Here is a 22,631-nt window from a genome sequence, read left to right on the forward strand (position 1 = left end):
TATTTTTTTTCCCTTATAACCATGTTATAAGGGAAAATAATAATGATCGGGTCTCCATCCCGATCGTCTCCTAGCAACCGTGCGTGAAAATCGCACCGCATCCGCACTTGCTTGCGGATGCTTGCGATTTTCACGCAACCCCATTCATTTCTATGGGGCCTGCGTTACGTGAAAAACGCACAAAGAGGAGCATGCTGCGATTTTCACGCAACGCACAAGTGATGCGTGAAAGTCACCGCTCATGTGAACAGCCCCATAGAAATGAATGGGTCGGTATTCAGTGCGGGTGCAATGCGTTCACCTCCCGCATCGCATTCGCGCGGAATACTCGCTTGTGTTAAAGGGGCCTTATAGTCCTACTGGTGAATCCCAGTTCTAATTCCTTCTGAAGAAATTCTAATATTTGATTAAATTGGGGCTGGTGAAGTTATGTTTTAAAAATTTAGACTTGAAAATTCGACAAATTTTCTCCAAACTTTTTTTTTCCTTTTTAACTCTTAAGGGTAGATACCAGACTTTCCGAAAACCCCTTTCTGATTAGAAAGTCCCTTTCAAATTCCATACAGTCAGATGGAGGTTTTTGACCTGAGGATGCACAAGTGGACCTTGGAACTGAAGATCTTCTGGGAGAACCTATGGGCCCAGAGAGGGAGAGGTGAGATGGGATGTAGCTGTACAAGTAGAGGCAATCCCTGGTCTCAAGTATGAAGTTGATGCCTCCTAAGCCCCTTTTATCTAGGGGATCCCCATGTCTTCAAAAGGGCAAGGCTGTTTTTCTAGATACTTTAGATATTGCCACGTCAATCCTTTTTCCATTCACCCATAATAATGGCTAATATATATTTTTTGCATGGGAAAAGCACTGTGGTGTCTGAACTCTAACCCAACAAACCTGACGTCCTGTAAAGATCTTCGTTCTTTAGTTTCTTCAGTACCCATAGTTGACCCGATTGCTTTCATCAACTTATATGTATCTTCTATGGGGAAACACACAGTCTTTCCTTCCTCATCATCCGAAGAAGACAAGGAGGGAATATCCGAATACATGTTACTAAAAGCAGGTCCTCAATTTCCTCATCCCCCCAGTAGCCTTATAGCAGCCCTCAGTAGCCTCATAGCAGCCACCAGTAGCATCTCCATCAGCCCCCAGAAGTGTTCATCATCCTCAAATATAAACTAAAATAAACACTTACCTCTCCTGCTCCTGGAGGCCGCCGCTCCTATCCTCCTGCTGTCGGCTGTGCTGTGAAGGCTGCGCACAGCGCGACGTCACAGAGCGCCTCATGCCTGCACAGCTGACAACCAAGGACCAGGAAGCAGTGAGTACAAAGCCTTCACTGCTTGCCGGTCCTCCGGTACTAAGGAGCGCTTCCATAATGAAAGCGGCTCATTAGTATTCGCCCCATAATACGCAGGGGCATTTCCCCCACACACTTTTGGGGGGGGGGGGGGGATGCGTCTTACGGGGCGAAAAATACTGTATATAAAAAGCGGGGGACTTCTCCTCCACTGTTTTGCACGGTTGACATAATTTTTTATCATAATCAAGGGGTGAAGAGGATCTGCATAGGACACATTCCTTATTTTTCCTTAGGGACAGCCTTCTTGGACTTAACCTGAGACCACAGAAATACCAGCCATAAATAACCATATATAGTTTTGGCCCAAGGTCACTCACCCCCCTTCAGAGGTACCACCGTAGGAGTAGCTCCCAAATCCTCAAGATTATCTTTTTGTTCCTCCATGGTCAGGATAATAGTCCTTTGTAATCAACCAGGGGCACCTTTTTCAATACCGGGATAATCCAATGCAGCAGCACAAAACCACCACTAAGCCCACTTTAAATATGTCCACCACATTCCAACATTATGCGCTAACGTCACTTCCTCCCAGTCGCATACTGATCCAGAAGCGTCCTTCCATCCCCCGGAGAAGGCCCCTAACTGTGCCTGTAGCGCACCACTGATGCCGCCAAGCACAACATACAAGACTACCACCAGAGGCTGCTGCGTCTCTGCTCCCTTCGGGCACATCGGTGATGCTGCCTGTGCAGTTACAGGGATAGCAGGTATGCCACATGCATAGGAACGCTCACAGGGGCAGAAGCCAAGTCTTCAGTCAGTCATTCACCTGCAGGCTTCCCTCAGACAGGAAACCACACACTGAGGTGGGAGGAGAGTCTCCGCCATTTATTCTGCAGGGACAGATCCTGTCTCTCTCATGGTGCCGTCGTCGGTGGAAGTAAAAACAACACACATACATAATTACAGGTTTGAAATATAGAGTAGGTCCAAATTACTTATGGATACTTGGTACCCAGACGTCAGCTGTGCATGTGTGGCGCAGATATCAGTGCTCACCTCCCCTCCCATCCCATCACTTTACAAATAAGACAATGACTTTCATTAGCATTTATGCACTACTTGTCCCCAGCAGCATCTTTTCTTACTCTGCAGTTTTTGTCTGATCCCTGACCAGAAAACAATGAAGAATTTTTATTTTTTTTTTTAAAGTGAACAGAAGCTTGAAGTATCCTCCCCGCTATTCAAGTGTGTTCTGAACTCTAAATGTGATGCAATCTAGAATTGAGCCTTCGTTTCATCCTCATTCTGTAGAGGCCAACAGATGTGTACATTACCAACCACTCACTGATTTTATACGTGTAATGCTTCATATCCCCTGCGGTGGTGCTGCAGGGAAGCTGAACACTTCCTGTGGGGTTCCTCCATATATTACAGCTGAGGGACCCTTCTAACAAAAAAAGGTATTGTTCAAAGAGACTCAAAAAATATTAAATAAATCTCAGACCTTAAAATCCTGTTGGCCAATTTATTGCAACAGTAGGTAAATGACAAAATTATTAACACTGTTTTTTCTGAGACATTTATACTAATGACCAATCTTCTTGGCGGGTGTTCAACACCTGGGACCCCCACTGACCAGCTGTTTGGGAAGGCATTGGCGCTCGCAGTAGCTTAGCCTAGGCCACATGACGTCACGTTCATGGGTCACGTGGCATAGGCACAGTTCAGGCCCACAGAAGTGAATGGGGCCGAGCTGTGATACCAAGCACAGCCACTATACAATGTACGGAGCTGTGCTTGGTGAGCGGTGAGAAGTCCTGGGTGTTGGAGCTCCACCAAGTAGATATGATGACCTATCCAGAGGATAAATCATCCGTATAAAAGTCTCAGAAAGCCCATTTACACTTGGATCTGTCAAACATCTTGTAAATTAGCTCATTTCTAGAATTACTTTATTTTTTATTACAGTTGACAGAAGTGCAATGGTCTACACACTTACCTATCACCTTGCGGGCCAGATGTATGGCTGCATTAACAGCATCACCCTTTACAACCTCATCCACAATGCCCAGCTGTAATGCTTCAGTAGCAGGAACGTGTCTCCCTGCAGGGAAATAACATACAGACCTCCAATTATTCCAGCAGAACTGAATAATATAAACAACCCAGTCTTAAATTTAATTTACATGTGTAATATTCACTATAAAAACCATGTTGCCCTATACCAGGGCCAAAGTAGCTGGGTGGTCGTAACCATTGAAACAAGCAGTGGTTGCCATGTGTGCACATTATAGGCAAAAGTGCTGGCCTATGTACACCTTTTCCTATAATGTGCAAGCGCGGCCACCGCTGCCGAATTACAGGGTGGTTAATAACACCAGGATACGAGCAGTGTATAATGTGATGGAAAAATGTATCAAGCCAGCAGAGGAGGATAATAAGAATACATTACTAAGTGCCTTGGATTCACTGTGTACATGATAAATACAGTTTTCAGAAGTGAAACAACCCCTTTTAACTATTTAAAGGAGTCAGTAAGCCAACACTGGTCAAGAGTCGATACAGGAAATGCTGCCCTGTGTGGAGCACAGACTGCAGTGGGTCTGCTGAGAATGGATCGGCTATCGACAGCTCAGGAGAACTAGGTGAATTCAAGTACATTATTATATGCTATATGTTCTAGTTTAAAGACAAAAGGGGAACATTTATTGAGACCAGCGTTTTAGACGCTGGTCTTAATAAGGCCCTGCACTGGCGGTGGATCCGCCAGAGTTATGAAGTGGCTCCGGCCTTTTCATAAACTCTGCAGCTCCAACTCTGCTTCTAAATGTAAGACAGCTTCCTAGCTGTCTTACATTTTGACCATTTTCTGCGCCTAAACCAATGATTAATGATAGGGGTCTGCCAGCCCACCCCTTACCACGCCCACTTTTTTTCTTTTTAGACCTGGCGTGAGCGGGGAGAGGTCGCCAATTTGCACCAGAAACACACCTAATTTTGGATTATTTCTGTTTAATAAATGACCTCCAAAATTCTTTATTTAGCTGGAGAACCCTCTCCATAAAAAGAAATGTACAGCATACCTTTAATGATCCATTTAAAAACCTCACATGGTATGCACCTCAGTGTGTAAATTCATTTTTAAACTGGAATTAAAGATGTAGTGCTCAGAGTCTGATAACTTTATTTACACACAAGTGGCACACTTCATTCATTTCAATAAGAGGCAAAGTAGATTTGAATTACTGCAGCCCTTTACTTCCTCCCTGCAAATATCTGCTACAGCAGCAGAGAGCAAGAGATACTGAGGGATGGCTAAAATAACTTGCTTTAACTCAAACAAAATTACAAGTTGTTAGCATGTCTGTAGAATGGACATGCTAGCTAATAAAGTCCTGAGATTACAGCAGCATTGGCACTGACTAAAGTTTCTGCAGTATGGGCAAGAGGAGGTCTAGAAAACATAATCCACACTGGCAGGCTTGTAGACACAGTGACAATGATCGGGCTGCATTATGGGAAAAGAAACGTCTGCATTATAAATGGCTGAGCTTTCAAAAGGGAATGGTTTCACAAATGTATGTCACATGAGAATCTAAGCAGTGACGCCTTTATTTTTCACTGGAGGTATGGTTTATTACATTTTTCAATTAAGTCGTATTGTTTTTACCAAAAAATTGGAAACTCTGCAGTTAAATTTATCCATGTTTTCAGCTTTTAATAGGAGAATTTGGGAAGATTTATTCTAGTATTTTTTAATTTCTTTATTGTGCATAAATAAAAAATAATCACCTCGTACAATCACATCTAGAGCTGCAGGAACACCAATTAATCGGGGTAGGCGTTGTGTTCCTCCGGCTGCTGGCAGAATGCCAATTAGTACTTCAGGAAGACCCACCCGGGACTGTAATCAAAGCACAGCATGATAAGATGCAAGACACAGTTATATGCCACATTATTGTTTTCTGTCATTTATACGATGTCAAGATATTTATACACAACACTCTGCAATAGAAAAATTCTTTATTGATGCACATTAGTTGGGGTAATAAACTAACTGACAAACAATTCTTTTTTTCAAAAAGCTAAATCTTCTACAAGTAAATTTTAAGGCTATGACTGGAAATCAAAGTATGCTAGAGAACTATGGATTTAAGGTGGTCAAAGAAAAGAATAATGGCCAGGTAATGCAACAGGAATGACTTTGGCAGATATATTCTGAACGATGAGTTACATGAGCATGGAAACAAAAACACCAACAAAATAAAAATAAAAAATAAAAATCACCTAAACCACGCGTAAAAACTAAATAAAAAAAGTGCTAAAAATGTGGGGTGTTACTTTTAAAGGCAGGGGGGGGGGGGTTATGGTCAGCTGTGAAAATGTGTGGAGCAGAAAAAAACAATTAGAAAGTACAATTTAAGTGTACCTAAACATGTAAAAAGTGTTCCAAATGCCCTGAAATATTTAGTAATATATTTTATTGCTTTACTGCTAAAACAGGCCCTGAACTTCAGCGCATACAAAACCCATAGGCCTCTTTCACACGGGCGAGATTTTCGCGCGGGTGCAAAGCGTTCACCTCACGCATTGCACCCGTGCTGAATCCGGACCCATTAATTACTATGGTGCTGTGCACATGAAAGGTGATTTTCACGCATCACTTGTGCGTTGCGTGAAAATCGCAGCATGCTCTATTTTGTGCGTTTTTCACAAAACGCAGGCCCCAATGAAATGAATGGGGCTGCGTGAAAATCGCAAGCAAGTGCAGATGCGGTGCGATTTTCACGCACGGTTGCTAGGAGACGATTGGGATGGTGACCTGATCATTATTATTTTTCCTTATAACATGGTTATAAAGGGAAAATAATAGCATTCTTAATACTGGAGGGGGTTAAAAAAAAATATAAATAATAATTTAACTCACCTTAATCCACTTGTTCGCGCAGCCCAGCTTCTCTTCTGTCTTCTTCTTAGCTGATCTGTGGTGATGTCACTGCACTCATCACATGGTCCATCACATGATCAATCACCATGTGACAGACCATGTGATGAGCGCAGTGACGTCACCACAGGTCCTGAAGAAAGAAGAGAAGCCGGGCTGCTCGAACAAGTGGATTAAGGGGAGTTAAATTTTTTAATATATATTATGTATTAAAAATGCTATTATTTTCCCTTATAACCATGTTAGAAGGGAAAATAATTACATTTACACAACTTTGAACCCAAACCTGAACTTCAGTGAAGTCAGGGTTCAGGTATGAGTACCACATTCAGTTTTTTATCACGCGCGTGCAAAACGCATTGCACCCGCAAAACTGACTGAAATTGCGTACCTATTCGCGCGGGTTTGCCGCAATGCACCCGGGACGCATCTGGAGCCAAAACGTGACGCCCGTGTGAAAGAGGCCATACACTAACAAAATGAATTAACCACCGGCGCTAGTTACACAGTGTCTACACAGCTCCGTAATAGCTGCCACAGAAAACTTAACAAATCACTTGTATGTAGATAAAATGATACCGCACTCAGCCTATCACTGATGACCCTTACTGCCAACTAACTAGGACCATGTAGTACCGTGCCATATCAGCCTTGTCATCAACATTACCTTGTTTCTGATGTATGGAATCGAAGTACCTCTTTGTCCAAGGTATCAATCTATGCGGATTCTTCCGCACACTGTACCATGTATGTGGTGTACAGATTCTGTGTTCTGCAGTACGCACTGCAGTGAGCATCATACTGGCAGGAGCAAACATCACTTCTACTGCCTGTGCCCGCTCTGCTCAAACCTTTGCCCAGCACATCCGTGCAGCATACTCTGCTCAAGCCTAACAAGTTTGTCTGACGCCTGAGAAGGGGCTGGTGCAGCCCCAAAATGCGTTGGCATTTTGGACAAAAACTGATATACCAAGACTACACAGTGGAAAGTTTCTTCGGAAAGCAGCAACCATGAGAAGACTCCCTTTTCTTTGTTTCTTTTGCTACTCTGTAGCCGGATTTTGTCTGGCGAGATAATGGGGCAGCAACTTCAAGTACCCCTATTTGACATGTAAGGTGGTTGTGCACCTACCACAACGGCTCGAGGCGAGTGGTTTTCATACCCTCCCTCGTCTTTTGAATATCCCAGGTGTAGATCCATGCACCTTACGTATTTTTTCAGATGTTTAGAAGATGACATTCTTGATGACTGCCCTGCAGTTCATCAGAAGAATGGGGGCCATTTTTATGGCAAACTAAAGATCATCAGGTTGGCAATACAAAACGGGCTGCGTCTAGCGGTGGGTATGCAGGTAATCCAAAATTGTAACAACCAAATAAGTTAATAAGAGATTAAATAGTCTCTGTACCTTCAATAGTACAGGCGAATACAAGAAACCTTGTAATATATCTTATAGAAAAATGCATCCTGAAGATCATTACATGATTCTGGATAAGAAACTTTATTAGGCTTCTTTCACACCAGCGCTTTCCCTTTCCGTTATAGAGATCCATCATCTCCTTCTCCCTGTTCCGATGCGAAAATTAGCATACAGGGCGGAAGAATTTAATGGGGGACACTGCGGGCGAGCGCCCAGAAAAAATATTAAGTGCTATTAGATCCCGGGGGGGGGACAACTTTTAGCCTCTCTCCGCTTCCTGTCCCAGTAGTGGGCGGGGAGACATCCTCCATGTGGTCCTGTCATGGAGGGCGTCCTGGAAAAGTTATTAGTAGTGTTGAGCGAACTTCTGTTTTCAAGTTCGGCGTACAAGGTTCGGGACATAAGAATTCAGTTATGGATTCTGATAACGTATGGTCCGTGGCAGCGGAATCCATAACGGAATCCTTAGATAATCCAAACCTTGTACGCCAAACTTGAAAACAGATTTTCGCTCATCCCTAGTTATTAGCCCAAATGCTTTGTAATAGGCAGAAGCTTAATCGGGTTCAAAAAATCCAAATTAGACCTGGCCATATTACAAACGTTTTGGATAACATTCAGTGGGCTAACACTTCTGCAACCCCCTTAACCATTTAAAGCCTGCATTAGACGCAACGAAGATGATCGTTAACGAGCGTTTGTAGTAACACTCTGCAAATATCTTGCAGTGTTATACTGCCGCCGATTACCCAATGACCGAGCAATGAATGAATCTCGTTCATAGGGCAATTCAAAACTTTTGACGTGTTTAAAAATTATCGTTTGCAGACATTGATTCAGTATAGGGAAGTGTGATGGCATAACGCTCCTCCCTATACTGAGGAGGCGATTGCTGCATTTTCGTTATCGGTGGGGGTCCCAGCAGCAGGACCCCCACCGATCTGATAGTTCTCTTTTACCAAGTGGAATACCCGTTTAAGGTTATTTACCAGAAATGTACTGTACTGGAGGATATATACGCTGTGTATTAACTTTCCAAAAGTTAATACACAGCATAATCCCCGAATGTGAGGTGAACAGAGCCTTACAGTGACATGCTTCAGTTTTAGTGCATGCCTCCCAAGAAATCAGACCTTAGGGTCTTACGGCCCATATGGCATGTCACTCCACTTGCTATGTCCAGATGTCTCTTGGAGAAAGCAAGACCCCTGTAGGTTGTGACTATGATTTTGCTAGGAAGGCTCATCCCCGTCGGCCATTGGCTGCCCACTGCCCAGCGAATTCAGTTTAAAATACTTACAACTACATATAAGGCCGTTCACAACCTGTCCCCTCCTTACATCTCAGACCTGCTTTCTCGATACATCCCCACAAGTAATCGCAGATCCTCACAGGACTCCTCTGTTCTCCTCATCTGTTCCTCACACAATCATCTAAAATATTTCTCAAGTGCCTCTCCCCTACTCTGGAACTCACTACCCAACACATCCGGCTCTCCCCCAACATCCAAAGCTTCAAGAGTAACCTGAAAACCCACCTTTTCAGGAAAGCCTACCATCTGCAACGAGCATACTACCACCACACGAGCCACCTCAGGGCCGGCCTTTGGGGTGTGTGGGCTGTGCGGCCGCACAGGGCGCCATAGCAACAGGGGCGCTGGGCGGCCGACAGCTCGCAATGTAATATGCGGCAGGCGAGGCTGCACTTGTGTTCTCCCTCGGGGCGCCCCCTCCATCTCCCCCTCCCCTGTCTGACCTGCCTGCTGCCCCCGCCGCTGCCAATAAGAAGAGAGACGGGAGGAGGAGGGGAGGGGCTGTGGCCACTGCGCCACCAACGAAGATAACTGACCTGAAATACAAATACAGGAGGCGGGTGCTGGAATCAAATAGCCGGCACCCGACCTCTGTGACAGGGAGCTGCGATCAGCTGCAGTTGAGTTAACCCTTCAGGTGCGGTACCTGAGGGGTTAACTGCCGCTGATCGCAGCTCCCTGTCACAAAGGTCAGGTGCCGGCTATTCGATTCCGGCACCCGCCTCCTGTATTTGTATAAGAAACGTTGGTGGCACAGTGGGAAGTGCCAATAAGGGTTAAAAAATAATTTAAAAAATTAACTCACCTCCTCCAGTTGATCGCGTAGCTGCCGGTCTCCTGTTCTTACTTCTTTCTTCAGGACCTGTGGTGACGTCACTGAGCTCATCACGTGATCCATTACCATGGTGATGGATCATGTGATGAGCACAGTGATGTCACCACAGGTCCTTTGACAGGTCATGAAGAAAGAACAGAAGACGATCAATTGGAGGAGGCGAGTTAATTATTTTTTAACCCTCAATGGCACTGCCCAATGCACCACCAATGTTTATTATATTGAGGGGGGGCGCACTGCGCCACCAATGTTTATTATACTGGGGTGATGGGGGGGCGCACTGCGCCACCAATGTTTATTATACTGGGGTGTTGGGGGGGGCGCACTGTGCCACCAATGTTTATTATACTGGGGTGTTGGGGGGGCGCACTGTGCCACCAATGTTTATTATACTGGGGTGATGGGGGGGCGCACTGTGCCACCAATGTTTATTATACTGGGGTGTTGGGGGGGCGCACTGCGCCACCAATGTTTATTATACTGGGGTGTTGGGGGGGCGCACTGCGCCACCAATGTTTATTATACTGGGGTGTTGGGGGGGCGCACTGCGCCACCAATGTTTATTATACTGGGGTGTTGGGGGGGGGGCGCACTGCGCCACCAATGTTTATTATACTGGGGTGTTGGGGGGGCGCACTGCGCCACCAATGTTTATTATACTGGGGTGTTGGGGGGGGCGCACTGCGCCACCAATGTTTATTATACTGGGGTGTTGGGGGGGTGCACTGCGCCACCAATGTTTATTATACTGGGGTGTTGGGGGGCGCTCTTCGCCACCAATGTTTATTATACTGGGGTGATGGGGGGGCGCACTGCGCCACCAATGTTTATTATACTGGGGTGTTGGGGGGGGGCGCACTGCGCCACCAGTGTTTATTATACTGGGGTGTTGGGGGGGGCGCACTGCGCCACCAATGTTTATTATACTGGGGTGTTGGGGGGGGGGCGCACTGCGCCACCAGTGTTTATTATACTGGGGTGTTGGGGGGGGCGCACTGCGCCACCAATGTTTATTATATTGGGGGGGGCGCACTGCGCACAACGACGGGTTAGGGAAATTTCACAGCAGAGTGCGCATGCGCTGGGAGCCTCGCCGGCGGTTAGGGTAGGGAAAAATTATGGGCCAGTGCACAGGTGCGGTGATCGGATGGATGTTCTCAGCTGGACACCGGCCGACACTGCGCATGCGCTGGGAGCCTCACCAGCGGTTAGGGTAGGGAAAAAGCACTGGCCCGTACGTAATTTTTCCCTTCCCTAACCGCTGGTGAGGCTCCCGGTGCATGCGCAGTGTCGGCCGGTGTCCAGCTGAGAACATCCATCCGATCACTGCGCCTGCGCACTGGCCCATAGTTTTTCCCTACCCTAACCGCCGGCGAGGCTCCCGGCGCATGCGCACTCTGCTGTGAAACTTCCCTAACCTGTCGTTGTGCGCCTGCGCGGCGCTGCACACCTCCTCACGTCATGTCCGGTGCGACCAGAAGTGACGAAGGTAGGAAAATCTCACGAAATAGGGAAGTATAACATTACACCGGCCTTTGGGGTGTGTGGGCTGGTAACTACTTGGTTGGATAGTCAGCCAGCCTATGCCATGATGCCAGCAACAAGCAGTGTTTTGTTTTGTTTGGGGGGGGGGGGCGCCACAAGGTTAGCTCGCACAGGGCGTCTGAACACCTAAGGCCGGCCCTGAGCAGCCTATACCCTCACCTACTGTGTCCTCCCCTTCCCTTATGGATTGTAAGCTCTTGTGGGCAGAGTCCTCTACCCCTCTGTGCCAGTCTGTTAATAGTTTCTTATTTACTGTCTTTTTTTTTTCTGTGTAACCCCAGCTGGATGTACAGCGCCATGGAATTAAAGCATATTAGTATTATTATTATCGCGCTCACTCATTAGCTGCCTGTGTAAATGGGTCCCAAGACAAAAAAAAAAAAAGTTGACATTTCTCCTCAATACATCAACCTCCACATATTCAGGTGACGGGTCCTGTTCTGCGTACGTATATACGTGGCAATAGTCACTTCTCTAAAATGTAGGTTACAACGTTATATTAAGAAGAAGCGGAGATTGGTGGCACTCGTTGCATTCCTTCTTTATTGGTTCCATAATTTGGATTTAAAAAAATGCAGGATCATCATAGGCAGTAGATGGACAATCGTATATGCAGTGCAAAAGAGTAAGCGGCGACGGCCGTTTCGCGCTTACATCACTTTGTCGGGCCAACAAAGAGCTGCAAGCGCGAAACGGCCATCCCCGCTTACTTTTTTTGCACTGCATATACTATTGTCCATCTACTGCCTATGAAGTGCCTGCATTTTTTTATCCAAATTATGGAACCAATAAAGAAGGAATGCAACTAACGGTGAGTGCCACCAATCTCCGCTTCTTCTCAAGCTATATATATCTGTTATTATACACAGTCTATACCAGGAGGACAGAGGATACGTCCCCATTGACTTGCATTGGGGGTCATGCCGGATTATCTTGCTCTGCATCCCAGGACGGAAAGCAAACCACAACATGCTGCGGTTTGCCCTCTAGTATGGAAACGCAACTAAACGGAACGGATTTTGGAGCACTCTGTTCAGTTCAGTTTTGTCCCCATTGACAATGAATGGAGACAAAACTGAAGCGTTTTTTTTCCCCGGTATTGAGCCCCTATGATGGATCTCCATACCGGAAAACTAAAACGCTAGTGTGAAAGTACCCTTATGCAGTTACCTGTATATGCGCCACTCTATAGTGACATGCCAAGGCTAGCTCAAGCCCTCCACCAAGGGCAACGCCTTCAATGGCAGCCACTACAGGCTTCTTGCTCGCTTCAATTGTTGCATTTATGTCTTCTAAGGAGGTGGTTTTCAAGGCAGAGGTGGCAAATTCACGGATGTCTGCACCTGAGAAAACAAATACAAGGGGATTACAAAAACTCCACGTACAATAAAAGTTAGGTACAAAATGGTTGTCTGGGCTCCAGATACGGATGACCTATCCTCAATATCAGATCTGTGAGGTATGACACTCTCCATCCCCACTGATCAGCCGCCGATGCCAGTAATTATACAGGGCATGGAGCTGGAAGCAGAGAACTTGCCGGGGTACTGCAGCTGAGCCGGCGCCAAACATTACAGTGTACGGAGCCTTCTGCCTCCACTCTCTACACACTGTATAGTTTCGGACGACTGCCTCAGACAGCTGAATGCGTTGTTGGACCCCCACTGATCTTATAGCCCAGACAACCCCTTTATATAGCAATTCCATAGTGAAGACAGCCTTCTGACAATACACGCAGGATTGAAGATGAGATGATTTGTTTATGCGACATGTGTGAACACCACTGAGGTCACTGCTGCAGCCAGCAATTGGCTGCAGTGGTCAAATGAAGCATCAACAAATCATTGTTAGAGCAGGAAGAACAGAGGCTGGCGGGGGAATCAGAACGCATTGGAAACAGGATCGCAGGGGAATGGTAAGGTATTACTCGTTATTTTACCTACCATTTTTATTTTTTTAGTTTTTTAAAGTATGAGGTTGTGTTCCAAAGAGACACAATCAAAGGCAAGGTTTGCTGGGTGGCCTCATGAGTAATCCCACTCCTGCTCCCAGGACAGCACAGAGTCAAGTGAGGCATTGGAAATGTACAAGACCGAGTTCTGACACAGAATAAAACAAAAAAAAAAAAACAAAAAAAAAAACAACACACTCCACACTCCGCATCTACAGTCGTGCCAAAAGTTTTGAGAATAATACAAATATTAGTTTTCACAAAGTTTGCTGCTAAACTGCTTTTAGATCTTTGTTTCAGTTGTTTCTGTGATGTAGTGAAATATAATTACACGCACTTCATACGTTTCAAAGGCTTTTATCGACAATTACTTGACATTTATGCAAAGAGTCAGTATTTGCAGTGTTGGCCCTTCTTTTTCAGGACCTCTGCAATTCGACTGGGCATGCTCTCAATCAACTTCTGGGCCAATTCCTGACTGATAGCAACTAGGGCTGCACGATATATCGCAAAAGTAATCGAATCGCGATAATCGGCAAATGCGATTTGGCGATTCGGCCGACCGGAAAATGCCGCGATTATATATGAAAGGGGGCCCCTATTGATAAAAAGTCCTCTGTCCTATTGATAAAATGGCCAGCCTCTGTACTTACTTTCACGATTAATGCACTGCAGCGACGACGGAGCGAGCGAGGCAGCCCGCCGGTGCGTGACTGACGTCACATTAGTCACGCTCCTGCTTCCTGAATTAAGTGGGAGGAGGTGACAGGTGACGTCAGTCACGCGCCGGCCCGGCCGCTCTCTGCACTGCAGTGCATTCATAGTGAAAGTACAGAGGCTGGCCATTTATGAATAGGAGAGTTATGTGCGCAGTTTAGGACACATGAAGGGACACATAGGGCCATGAGGGGGACTAGCATAAGATGCTATATGTGTGTCTTATGCTGGCCCCCCTCGTGGCACCTTGTGTCATAGCACACAATCCCCCATAACAGCGCCCTTCCGCAGGTCCCCCATAACAGCGCCCTCCGCAGGTCCCCCATAACAGCGCCTCTCCGCAGGTCCCCCCATAACAGCGCCCTCCGCAGGTCCCCCATAACAGCGCCCTCCGCAGGTCCCCCATAAACTGCGCCCTCCGCAGGTCCCCCCCATAACAGCGCCCTCCGCAGGTCCCCCATAACACGGTCATCCACGAATCTACACCTCCACAGTTCCCCACATAACAGCGTCCTCCACAGATCCCCCACATAACAGCGCCATCCACAGATCCCCCATAACTATGTCATAACCAGCCGCGTCAGCGGCTCATATGGGAAAATCCAAGCAAATAGACCTCTAGCACAATTCCCTTAAAATATCGCATCGCACATAGTTATCGCAATTTTTAGGGCCCTAATCGCAATCGCACAAAATTCCCATATCGTGCAGCCCTAATAGCAACCCATTCTTTCATAATCACTTCTTGGAGTTTGTCAGAATTAGTGGGTTTTTGTTTGTCCACCTGCCTCTTGAGGATTGACCACAAGTTCTCAATGGGATTAAGATCTGGGGAGTTTCCAGGCCATGGACCCAAAATGTCAACGTTTTGGTCCCCGAGCCACTTAGTTATCACTTTTGCCTTATGGCACGGTGCTCCATCGTGCTGGAAAATGCATTGTTCTTCACCAAACTGTTGGATTGTTGGAAGAAGTTGCTGTTGGAGGGTGTTTTGGTACCATTCTTTATTCATGGCTGTGTTTTTGGGCAAAATTGAGAGTGAACCCACTCCCCTTGGATGAGAAGCAACCCCCCACACATGAATGGTCTCAGGATGCTTTACTGTTGGCATGACACAGGACTGATGGTAGCGCTCACCTTTTCTTCTCCGGACAAGCCTTTTTCCAGATGCCACCAATACAATCGGAAAGAGGCTTCATCGGAGAATATGTCTTTGCCCCCAGTCCTCAGCAGTCCATTCACCCATATTTTCTGCAGAAGATCAATCTGTCCCTGATGTTTTTTTTGGAGAGAAGTGGCTTCTTTGCTGCCCTTCTTGACACCAGGCCATCTTCCAAAAGTCTTCGCCTCACCTGTGCGTGCAGATGCGCTCACACCTGCCTGCTGCCATTCCTGAGCAAGCTCTGCACTGGTGGCACTCCGATCCCGCAGCTGAATCCTCTTTAGGAGACAATACTGGCGCTTGCTGGCTACTTTCTTGGACGCCCTGAAGCCTTCTTAACAAGAACTGAAACCTCTTTCCTTGAAGTTCTTGATGATCCTATAAATTGTTGATTGGTGCAATCTTAGTAGCCACAATATCCTTGCCTGTGAAGCCATTTTTATGCAACGCAATGATGGCTGCACGCGTTTCTTTGCAGGTCACCATGGTTAACAATGGAAGAACAATGATTTCAAGCATCACCCTCCTTTTAACAGGTCAAGTCTGCCATTTTAACCCAATCAGCCTGACATAATGATCTCCAGCCTTGTGCTCGTCAACATTCTCACCTGAGTTACAAGACAATTACTGAAATGATCTTAGCAGGTCCTTTAATGACAGCAATGAAATGCAGTGGAAAGGTTTTTTTGTGATTAAGTTAATTTTCATGCAAAGAAGGACTATGCAATTCATCTGATCACTCTTCATAACATTCTGGAGAATATGCAAATTGCTATTATAAAAACTTAAGCAGCAACTTTTCCAATTTCCAATATTTATGTAATTCTCAAAACTTTTGGCCACGACTGTAGAGCTATTAGTTTAAACAACGTGCAAAGATTGTTACACGCTAACCCACTGATGTTGGCGCTTCCTAGATTTGTATCTTATCGCCTATCCACAGAGAACAGATCATGAAGCTGGGGGTCCCATGTCACCATATGAAGAGAGCGGCAGGTCACACATGTCCGCTGATGCTCTGGTCATTCTCTATGGGACCTCTCGGGATAGCCGAGCACAGCACTTTGCTATTCCCAGTAGTCCCATAGAGAATGAATGGAGCGGCAGCGGACATGTGTGACCTGCCACTCTATTGCTATGGGAGGCATGGGACCCCAGTCCTCTGATCGTTTGAGGTCCCAGTGGCTGGACCCCACCAATCATATACTTATTCCCTATCTAGTGGACAGTAAATAAGTTTGGAATTTGGCACAACCCCTTTAAAGGGTTTCTGTCATGAGAAATAACGTTATGTAGCTGACTGACATGAGCGATGTGCTAATGTCAGCCGTACATAACAGAATGCTTTACAACTCCTTGCCTGTCGCCGTTCTCTTAAATTAAAGACTTTAATAATATGCTAATGAGCCTCTAGGTCCTATGAGGGCGTTGCTTCAGCACCTAGAGGCTCGGTCTACACACCCTTTGGCACGCCCAGGTCCAGTTGAATGACTTTCGAGTTCTCCTCAACGTCCCGTAAATCCCGCGCCTGCGCCTTCTGTTTAGTATTCGGCGCAGGTGCAGTGATTTATGGGACGATGAGGAGAACTCGAAAGTCAAATCAAGTGTACATGGGCGTGCCAAAGGGTGAGTTGATCGAGCCTCTAGGTGCTGAAGCAACGCCCCACTAGCACGGCTGACATTAGCACATCGCTCATGTCAGTCAGCTACATAACGTTATTTCTCATGACAGAAACCCTTTAAGTAATTCCCAAGCACAATGTTCCTCAAATAGGTGTCCTCAGGACCCACCTGCCTCAGGTTTTTAGGGTTTCCTTGGTATTGAGTATTGAGAAGGTGATACAATTAGTGTCAATGCCTCAGGACTTACCACGGATATACATTCTGTGGGGTATTCTGAAATCATGACCGGCCCTGAGGGCTAGAGTTGAAGAACACTGCCCTAATATACTTATAACACCAAAGAAGGAAAAAAGGCTGGCACAAATAAATGGATATAAACTTTATTGAAGTCTCAACACGAGACAAAATATGATAAAATACAAGTAAAAGACAATGCTGTGGTGGGTATAAAACACACAGGAAGAAATACGGCACCACTAGTATATAGGCATGTACATGTACATGTACATATAAATATAAATATCCAGGCTAAGACACACACCTTCTCCCCCTGAAGAAGCTTTACGCGAAACGTGCGTTGGGGTATCCGGTTCACCACTCAGGTATTTATGCCATGGTTCCATTGTGGTTAGCTTAGTATTTGTGATCCATGTACTATGTATGCTTGCACTTTGCACCTTGGTACTGTTTTGGATCTCCATCCTGTCTTGTTAGCCCTGGTTTTTGGCCTTATTTTTAGATATCCGGTTTACATTATTTATATATTATGTCATTTACAGGATTTTCTTAGCCTGGATATTTATATTTCTATGTACATGTACATGCCTATATACTAGTGGTGCCGTATTTCTTCGTGTGTTTTATACCCACCACAGCATTGTCTTTTACCTGTATTTTATCATATCTTGTCTCGTGTTGAGACTTCAATAAAGTTTATATCCATTTATTTGTGCCAGCCTTTTTCCTTCTTTGGTGTTTGATTTTGCGTGCAGGTTTGGCACGGGCACTCACTTCTGTGAGTCATTTATTGGTGTTGATTGACCTAATATACTTATGTTGGCTGGCCAACAGTCAATAAATGAAATAAATCCGGCTTAGATGAAACATACCGGCACTGAACTTTCCATTGGCCCCAGACAACACAATGGCCTCCACGGACGGGTCTTTACTGGCTTCTCCAAATTCCTTCACTAGTGTATGACGAACAGAGGAGCTGAGAAAGGAAAAGAAAAATGTGAGAAAGAGCAAGTTATATGGTTGTCCAGGAGATTTTATAATTATATATTAATATATATTTATATTATATATATATATATATATATATATATATATATATATTATATAAATATATATATATATATATATATAATATAATTTGTGGGGTTTCACTCTGGTAGATAGGGTAAACAGGCGCAGTACAGAGGCAAAATACAAGTTCTTAAAGGGTTTCTATCACCTCGTTTTGACATAATTAGCTGTCAGACACTAGTGATCCGCTAGTGTCTGCTCTACCAAACAATGCTATTATAATACCTTTGTGTGCAGCCGTTTGCCTAAAAAACAAACTTATTGATATGCTAATAAGCCTCTAGGTGCTATGCGGGCGTCTTTTCAGCACCTAGAGGCTTGGTCTACTCATACAAAATGCCGCCCAGCGCGTCCCTCCAGCCTGCCCATCTCACTCTGGAATGTGATCCTCCCCTCTGAGCCAGCGGACGAATTTCTCGCACCTGCGCCGTGCGCGTCTGTATTCGGCGCAGAGCGCAGTGAAATGTCTGACCACTCCCTGCACAGACATCTCCACTGCTTGCTGCCGGACGTCGTCTGTTCCTCGGAGCACTCTGACGTCATTGGCGCAGTGGAGAGGTCTGTGCAGGGAGCGGTCAGATATTCACTGTGCCTGCGCCGAATACAGACGCGCACGGCGCAGGCGCCAGAATTCGTCCGCTGCTCAGAGGGGGGATCACATTCCAGAGGAGATGAGCGGGCTGGAGGGACGCGCTGGGCGGCATTTTTGTGTGAGTAGACCGAGCCTCTAGGTGCTGAAAAGACGCCCCCATAGCACCTAGAGGCTCATTAGCATATTAATAAAAGTTCATTTTTTATGGCATACGGCTTGCACACAAAGGTATTATAATAGCATTGTTTGGTAGAGCAGACACCTAGCAGATCGCTAGTGTCTGATAGCTAATTATGTCAAAAAGAGAAACCCTTTAACTCAAAACGTCAGTTTTTATTCACACTTGAGGCAATTGCACAAAACAGCACGGAACTTTGCAGTCTTGGTGTTAATTCACACACAATGGAAAGTTCATATAACACAAGTCACCTTGCTGGCACTTCTGCCTCCAGTAGTCCACAGCAGGCTTTAGGGGGCCTGTTTCCCCAGCGTGTGGCTCTCAGCTCTCCAGCACAGCACAAAGCCTCAGATCTCGAAAACAGAGACATCTCTGCTGAGCCCAGCTGCCTATTTAAGGACAGCCAGGTGCTGCCAAAACCAGAAGCGGTATATATATATCTCCTGTCCTCAGGATAGGTCATCAATATCAGATCTGTTGGGGTCTGACGCCCAGCACCTCCACCAATCAGCTGTTTGAAGAGGTCATGTACGGTCTCCATTGTAGTGGGGATGTAATTACAGCTGTTCACACCATTCCAGTGAACAGGAGAAGAAGCCGAATTCACACTGTGCCGCTGCTACAATGGAGACGGCATGCAGGTAAACATCAAACAGGACGCAGCGCTTGCACAAGTACAACGGACCCATCGAACAGCTGATCAGATGGGGTGCTGGGAGGTGTACCTCTGCCCATCTCATATTGATGACCTATCCTGTAGCCTCAACAACCCCTTTAAAAATTTCAGTGTAACAAGGTCAGAGTCAAATTAAATTTGGGGTAGCCCCTGTAAATAGTCAAAAATAAAAGAATACTCACCCCTTTTCTGCCGTTCTTCCAGTGCTGCGCTTCGATCCTCGCTCCCGATGAAATCATCTTCCTGACTGCAGCGCTGACGTTCCATGCACACAGCCTCTGCAGCCAAGCAGTTATTTCGCTTGTACTGCTGAGGTCAGTAATTGGCTGCATGGTGAGCATGGAACTTCACTGGTGCAGCCAGGAAGATGATGTCATCGGCTGGGATGTAACGGAGGAAAGGGTAACCAAGTATCCCTCCTTTTGTTATTCTAGACCATTATAAGGGCTGCCTGAGTTTTACTGAACGTTGGCCACTTTCACGTTAGCAGCAGCCTTCCTCCGGCAGGCTGTTCGGATCCATGCTGTTGCTAGTGCATGCGTGCCGCCGTAAGTCCGCTCTGGCCCATTGACTTAATGGGGGCAGTCGTAGTTTTATTCCGGCCGCCTCTCTGCATATTTTGCTGTGCTGCGGCTGGAACTCCAACCCACCCCCATTATAGTCAATGGGGCCGGAGCGGACTACCGGCAGCTCGGATCCGGCAGGCTGTTCACCCACCGGAACAGCCTGATGGAGAAGGCTGCTGCTAATGTGAAAGAAGCCTCAGACAATCCCGTTATCCAAAGCAAATTAGGAAACATAACGGAATAGTGCAGGCAGAATTATGGAATCGGAGAAGACACTGAAAGGAATCAGGTCTCTGACAGATACTACGTACAGTGCAGTAGAAATTATTTTGCACCCTTCTCCAGATCTGTGCCTTCACACAATCCTGTCTCTGGGCTCTACAGGCAGTTCTTTCCTCCTCAAGGCTTGGTCAGCTGTGAGGCTTTATATAGATAGGGGTGTATCTTTTAAAGATTATCAAGAGAAACGAGAGGCCTCCCAGTGCTACATTTCAGGTCTCATAGTAAAGGGTCTGAAAACTTATGTCCATGGGAAATTTAAGTTTTTCTTTTTAATAAAATTACAAAACAAAAAAAAAGTTACATTTCTGTTTTCACTTTCTTGTTATGCGATATTGAATGCAGATTAATGGGGAAAACTTTATATTTATTTTACCACAAAGCCGCAACATAACAAGATGTGAAAAAAGGGAAAGTAAGTGGATTCCAGCCTCTATTACCATCAGGCCGCAGTTTTATAGCAGCGTCCTGAACAGGAGCGTGCGCTGCCTTTTTTTTCTTAGGGCAGGGATGCCTAACCTGCGGCCCTCCAGCTGTTGCAACACTACAACTCCCAGTATGCCTGGACAGCCTACAGCTATTAGGGCATGCTGGGAAATGTAGTTTTGCAAGAGCTGGAGGGCCGCAGGTGGGGCATCCCTGTCTTAGGGTATTTGGATGCCGCCGGCTAGATCTAGATGTTGGGTCCAGCCCATGCGCAATAAACACTCGGATGCCAATGCCCATAATGGGTACTGCTGTGCGCAAGCGCGGTGATTCGGATGCACAGCGCAGGTGCAGCATGTAACACTGAAGGGAGGAGGTTATCAGAAGAACCTAGGGCGGGCCACAGTGGTGAAAGGGGAGGGGTTTCAGATTAATAGCGACGAGGGACCTGGGCACCGGCCGCTTGAATGCCGCCCCTGGGCACCTTCAGAACTAATTTGCATATTGAATAAAAGTGTTTTTTTTTAAAGAAAATAAGGGACGGCCAGCTAAACAGTAAGTACCATTCACATATGGGGACTAAAATGCTGATAATGGTGTTAGTGTTCTATAACGGTCAGTATAGGTGAAAGACTCCCTTTACCCCTTAAGGACTTCTGTCGTATATGTACAGCAGAAGTCCGGTCCCTAAACATGGTGCCCGCTCTCACGTGCAGCGGGCGCCATAGCCGGCGGGTTTCTGCTATTTTAAATAGTAAATTGTATTAAACCGAAATTTTGAGTGACGCGTCTTCCGATCTAGGATCCGAAGCTCGCTTTGCTCATCCACAGGATAGGTCATCGGTTATAAAGTCTTGGAAAACTTATAAAATGGGTTACATTTAAGGAATTTGCCCATTTATTTTAAATGCATGATTGCTGGGAAGGCAACCACCGCTCCATTCACCTCTACGGGACAGACAGAGTTAGGCACTCATACAGGGGACCCCCATCCTCATGACCAGCGGGGGTCCCAGCAGTCTGACATTATCCTGTGGACAGATGGTAGGTGTTCATTGTGGATCAGAGTAAGGCTAGGGCCGCGGCAGGCGACGCTGTATCTCTAGCCTAAAGGTACAAAGTCTCATCACTTGCACAGTTAGATAACACTAGGATCTGGAGCTTTCCCAGCAGATCACACGCCTCTGTCTGCGCTCTAACTACACTGTATAAAGGTATAGGACATGTTCTGCATCCTGCAGCTGCTGTGGAACTACAACTCCCAGCAGGCAGTACTGGCTCTGGCTACAACCTAGCCTTTCAGATACTATGTAAAGGGGGCTGTTCAGCTGTCGTGGAACTACAAGTACATGCATGACCCGGCTAAGTGATGCAACCAGGGACAGGCGATGCATGACGGGAGTTGTAGTCCTAGCAGTTACCTCAATGAATTGACAGGCGGGTTGTTGATGGTAATCACGGCCACCGTGTGGGACAGACGCCGCGCTGCCGCCATGTTCACCGTCTGCAGCCCAAAATCAAAGTTCACGGGCAAGAAACCAGGTGAAAAGGCAGCCATAACAAGCCGCCCCTTCACCTCAGCCAATCACAAGAGGAGCTCGGCTCGCAGCAGACCAATCACCGGCCTAGTGGGTGTGGCCATGCTGACGAGCGGGCGTGCTGTGTGTACAGTGTAGAGATATGTGTGTGCGGAGGGGGGTGTTAGAAGCTATTGCCATCCAGATAGATTTATCAGCCGAGCCCTGTGCACCGCCTTTATCGCATTCACTAATTCCTAGCGTCCTCGGTAAC

The 22,631-nt window shown here is 46.3% G+C and overlaps 1 protein-coding gene across 1 annotated transcript in view; it reads right to left on the reverse strand.

Annotated features, from left to right (window-relative positions):
- EHHADH (enoyl-CoA hydratase and 3-hydroxyacyl CoA dehydrogenase) overlaps positions 1-22,440 on the reverse strand; it is an 85,216-nt gene extending 62,776 nt beyond the window's left edge. Inside the window, exons 1-5 of the mRNA XM_040439513.1 lie at positions 22,262-22,440; positions 17,925-18,028; positions 12,533-12,705; positions 5,097-5,208; positions 3,304-3,408 (exon numbers count right to left, since the gene is read on the reverse strand). Coding sequence (XP_040295447.1) covers positions 3,304-3,408; positions 5,097-5,208; positions 12,533-12,705; positions 17,925-18,028; positions 22,262-22,398 — 631 coding nt within the window. The 5' untranslated portion in view covers positions 22,399-22,440. The remainder of the gene's footprint in view (positions 1-3,303; positions 3,409-5,096; positions 5,209-12,532; positions 12,706-17,924; positions 18,029-22,261) is intronic.
- Between the last annotated feature and the right edge of the window lie 191 nt (positions 22,441-22,631).

The sequence above is a fragment of the Bufo bufo genome, chromosome 7 (assembly GCF_905171765.1).
Source record: "Bufo bufo chromosome 7, aBufBuf1.1, whole genome shotgun sequence".
NCBI lineage: Eukaryota > Metazoa > Chordata > Amphibia > Anura > Bufonidae > Bufo > Bufo bufo.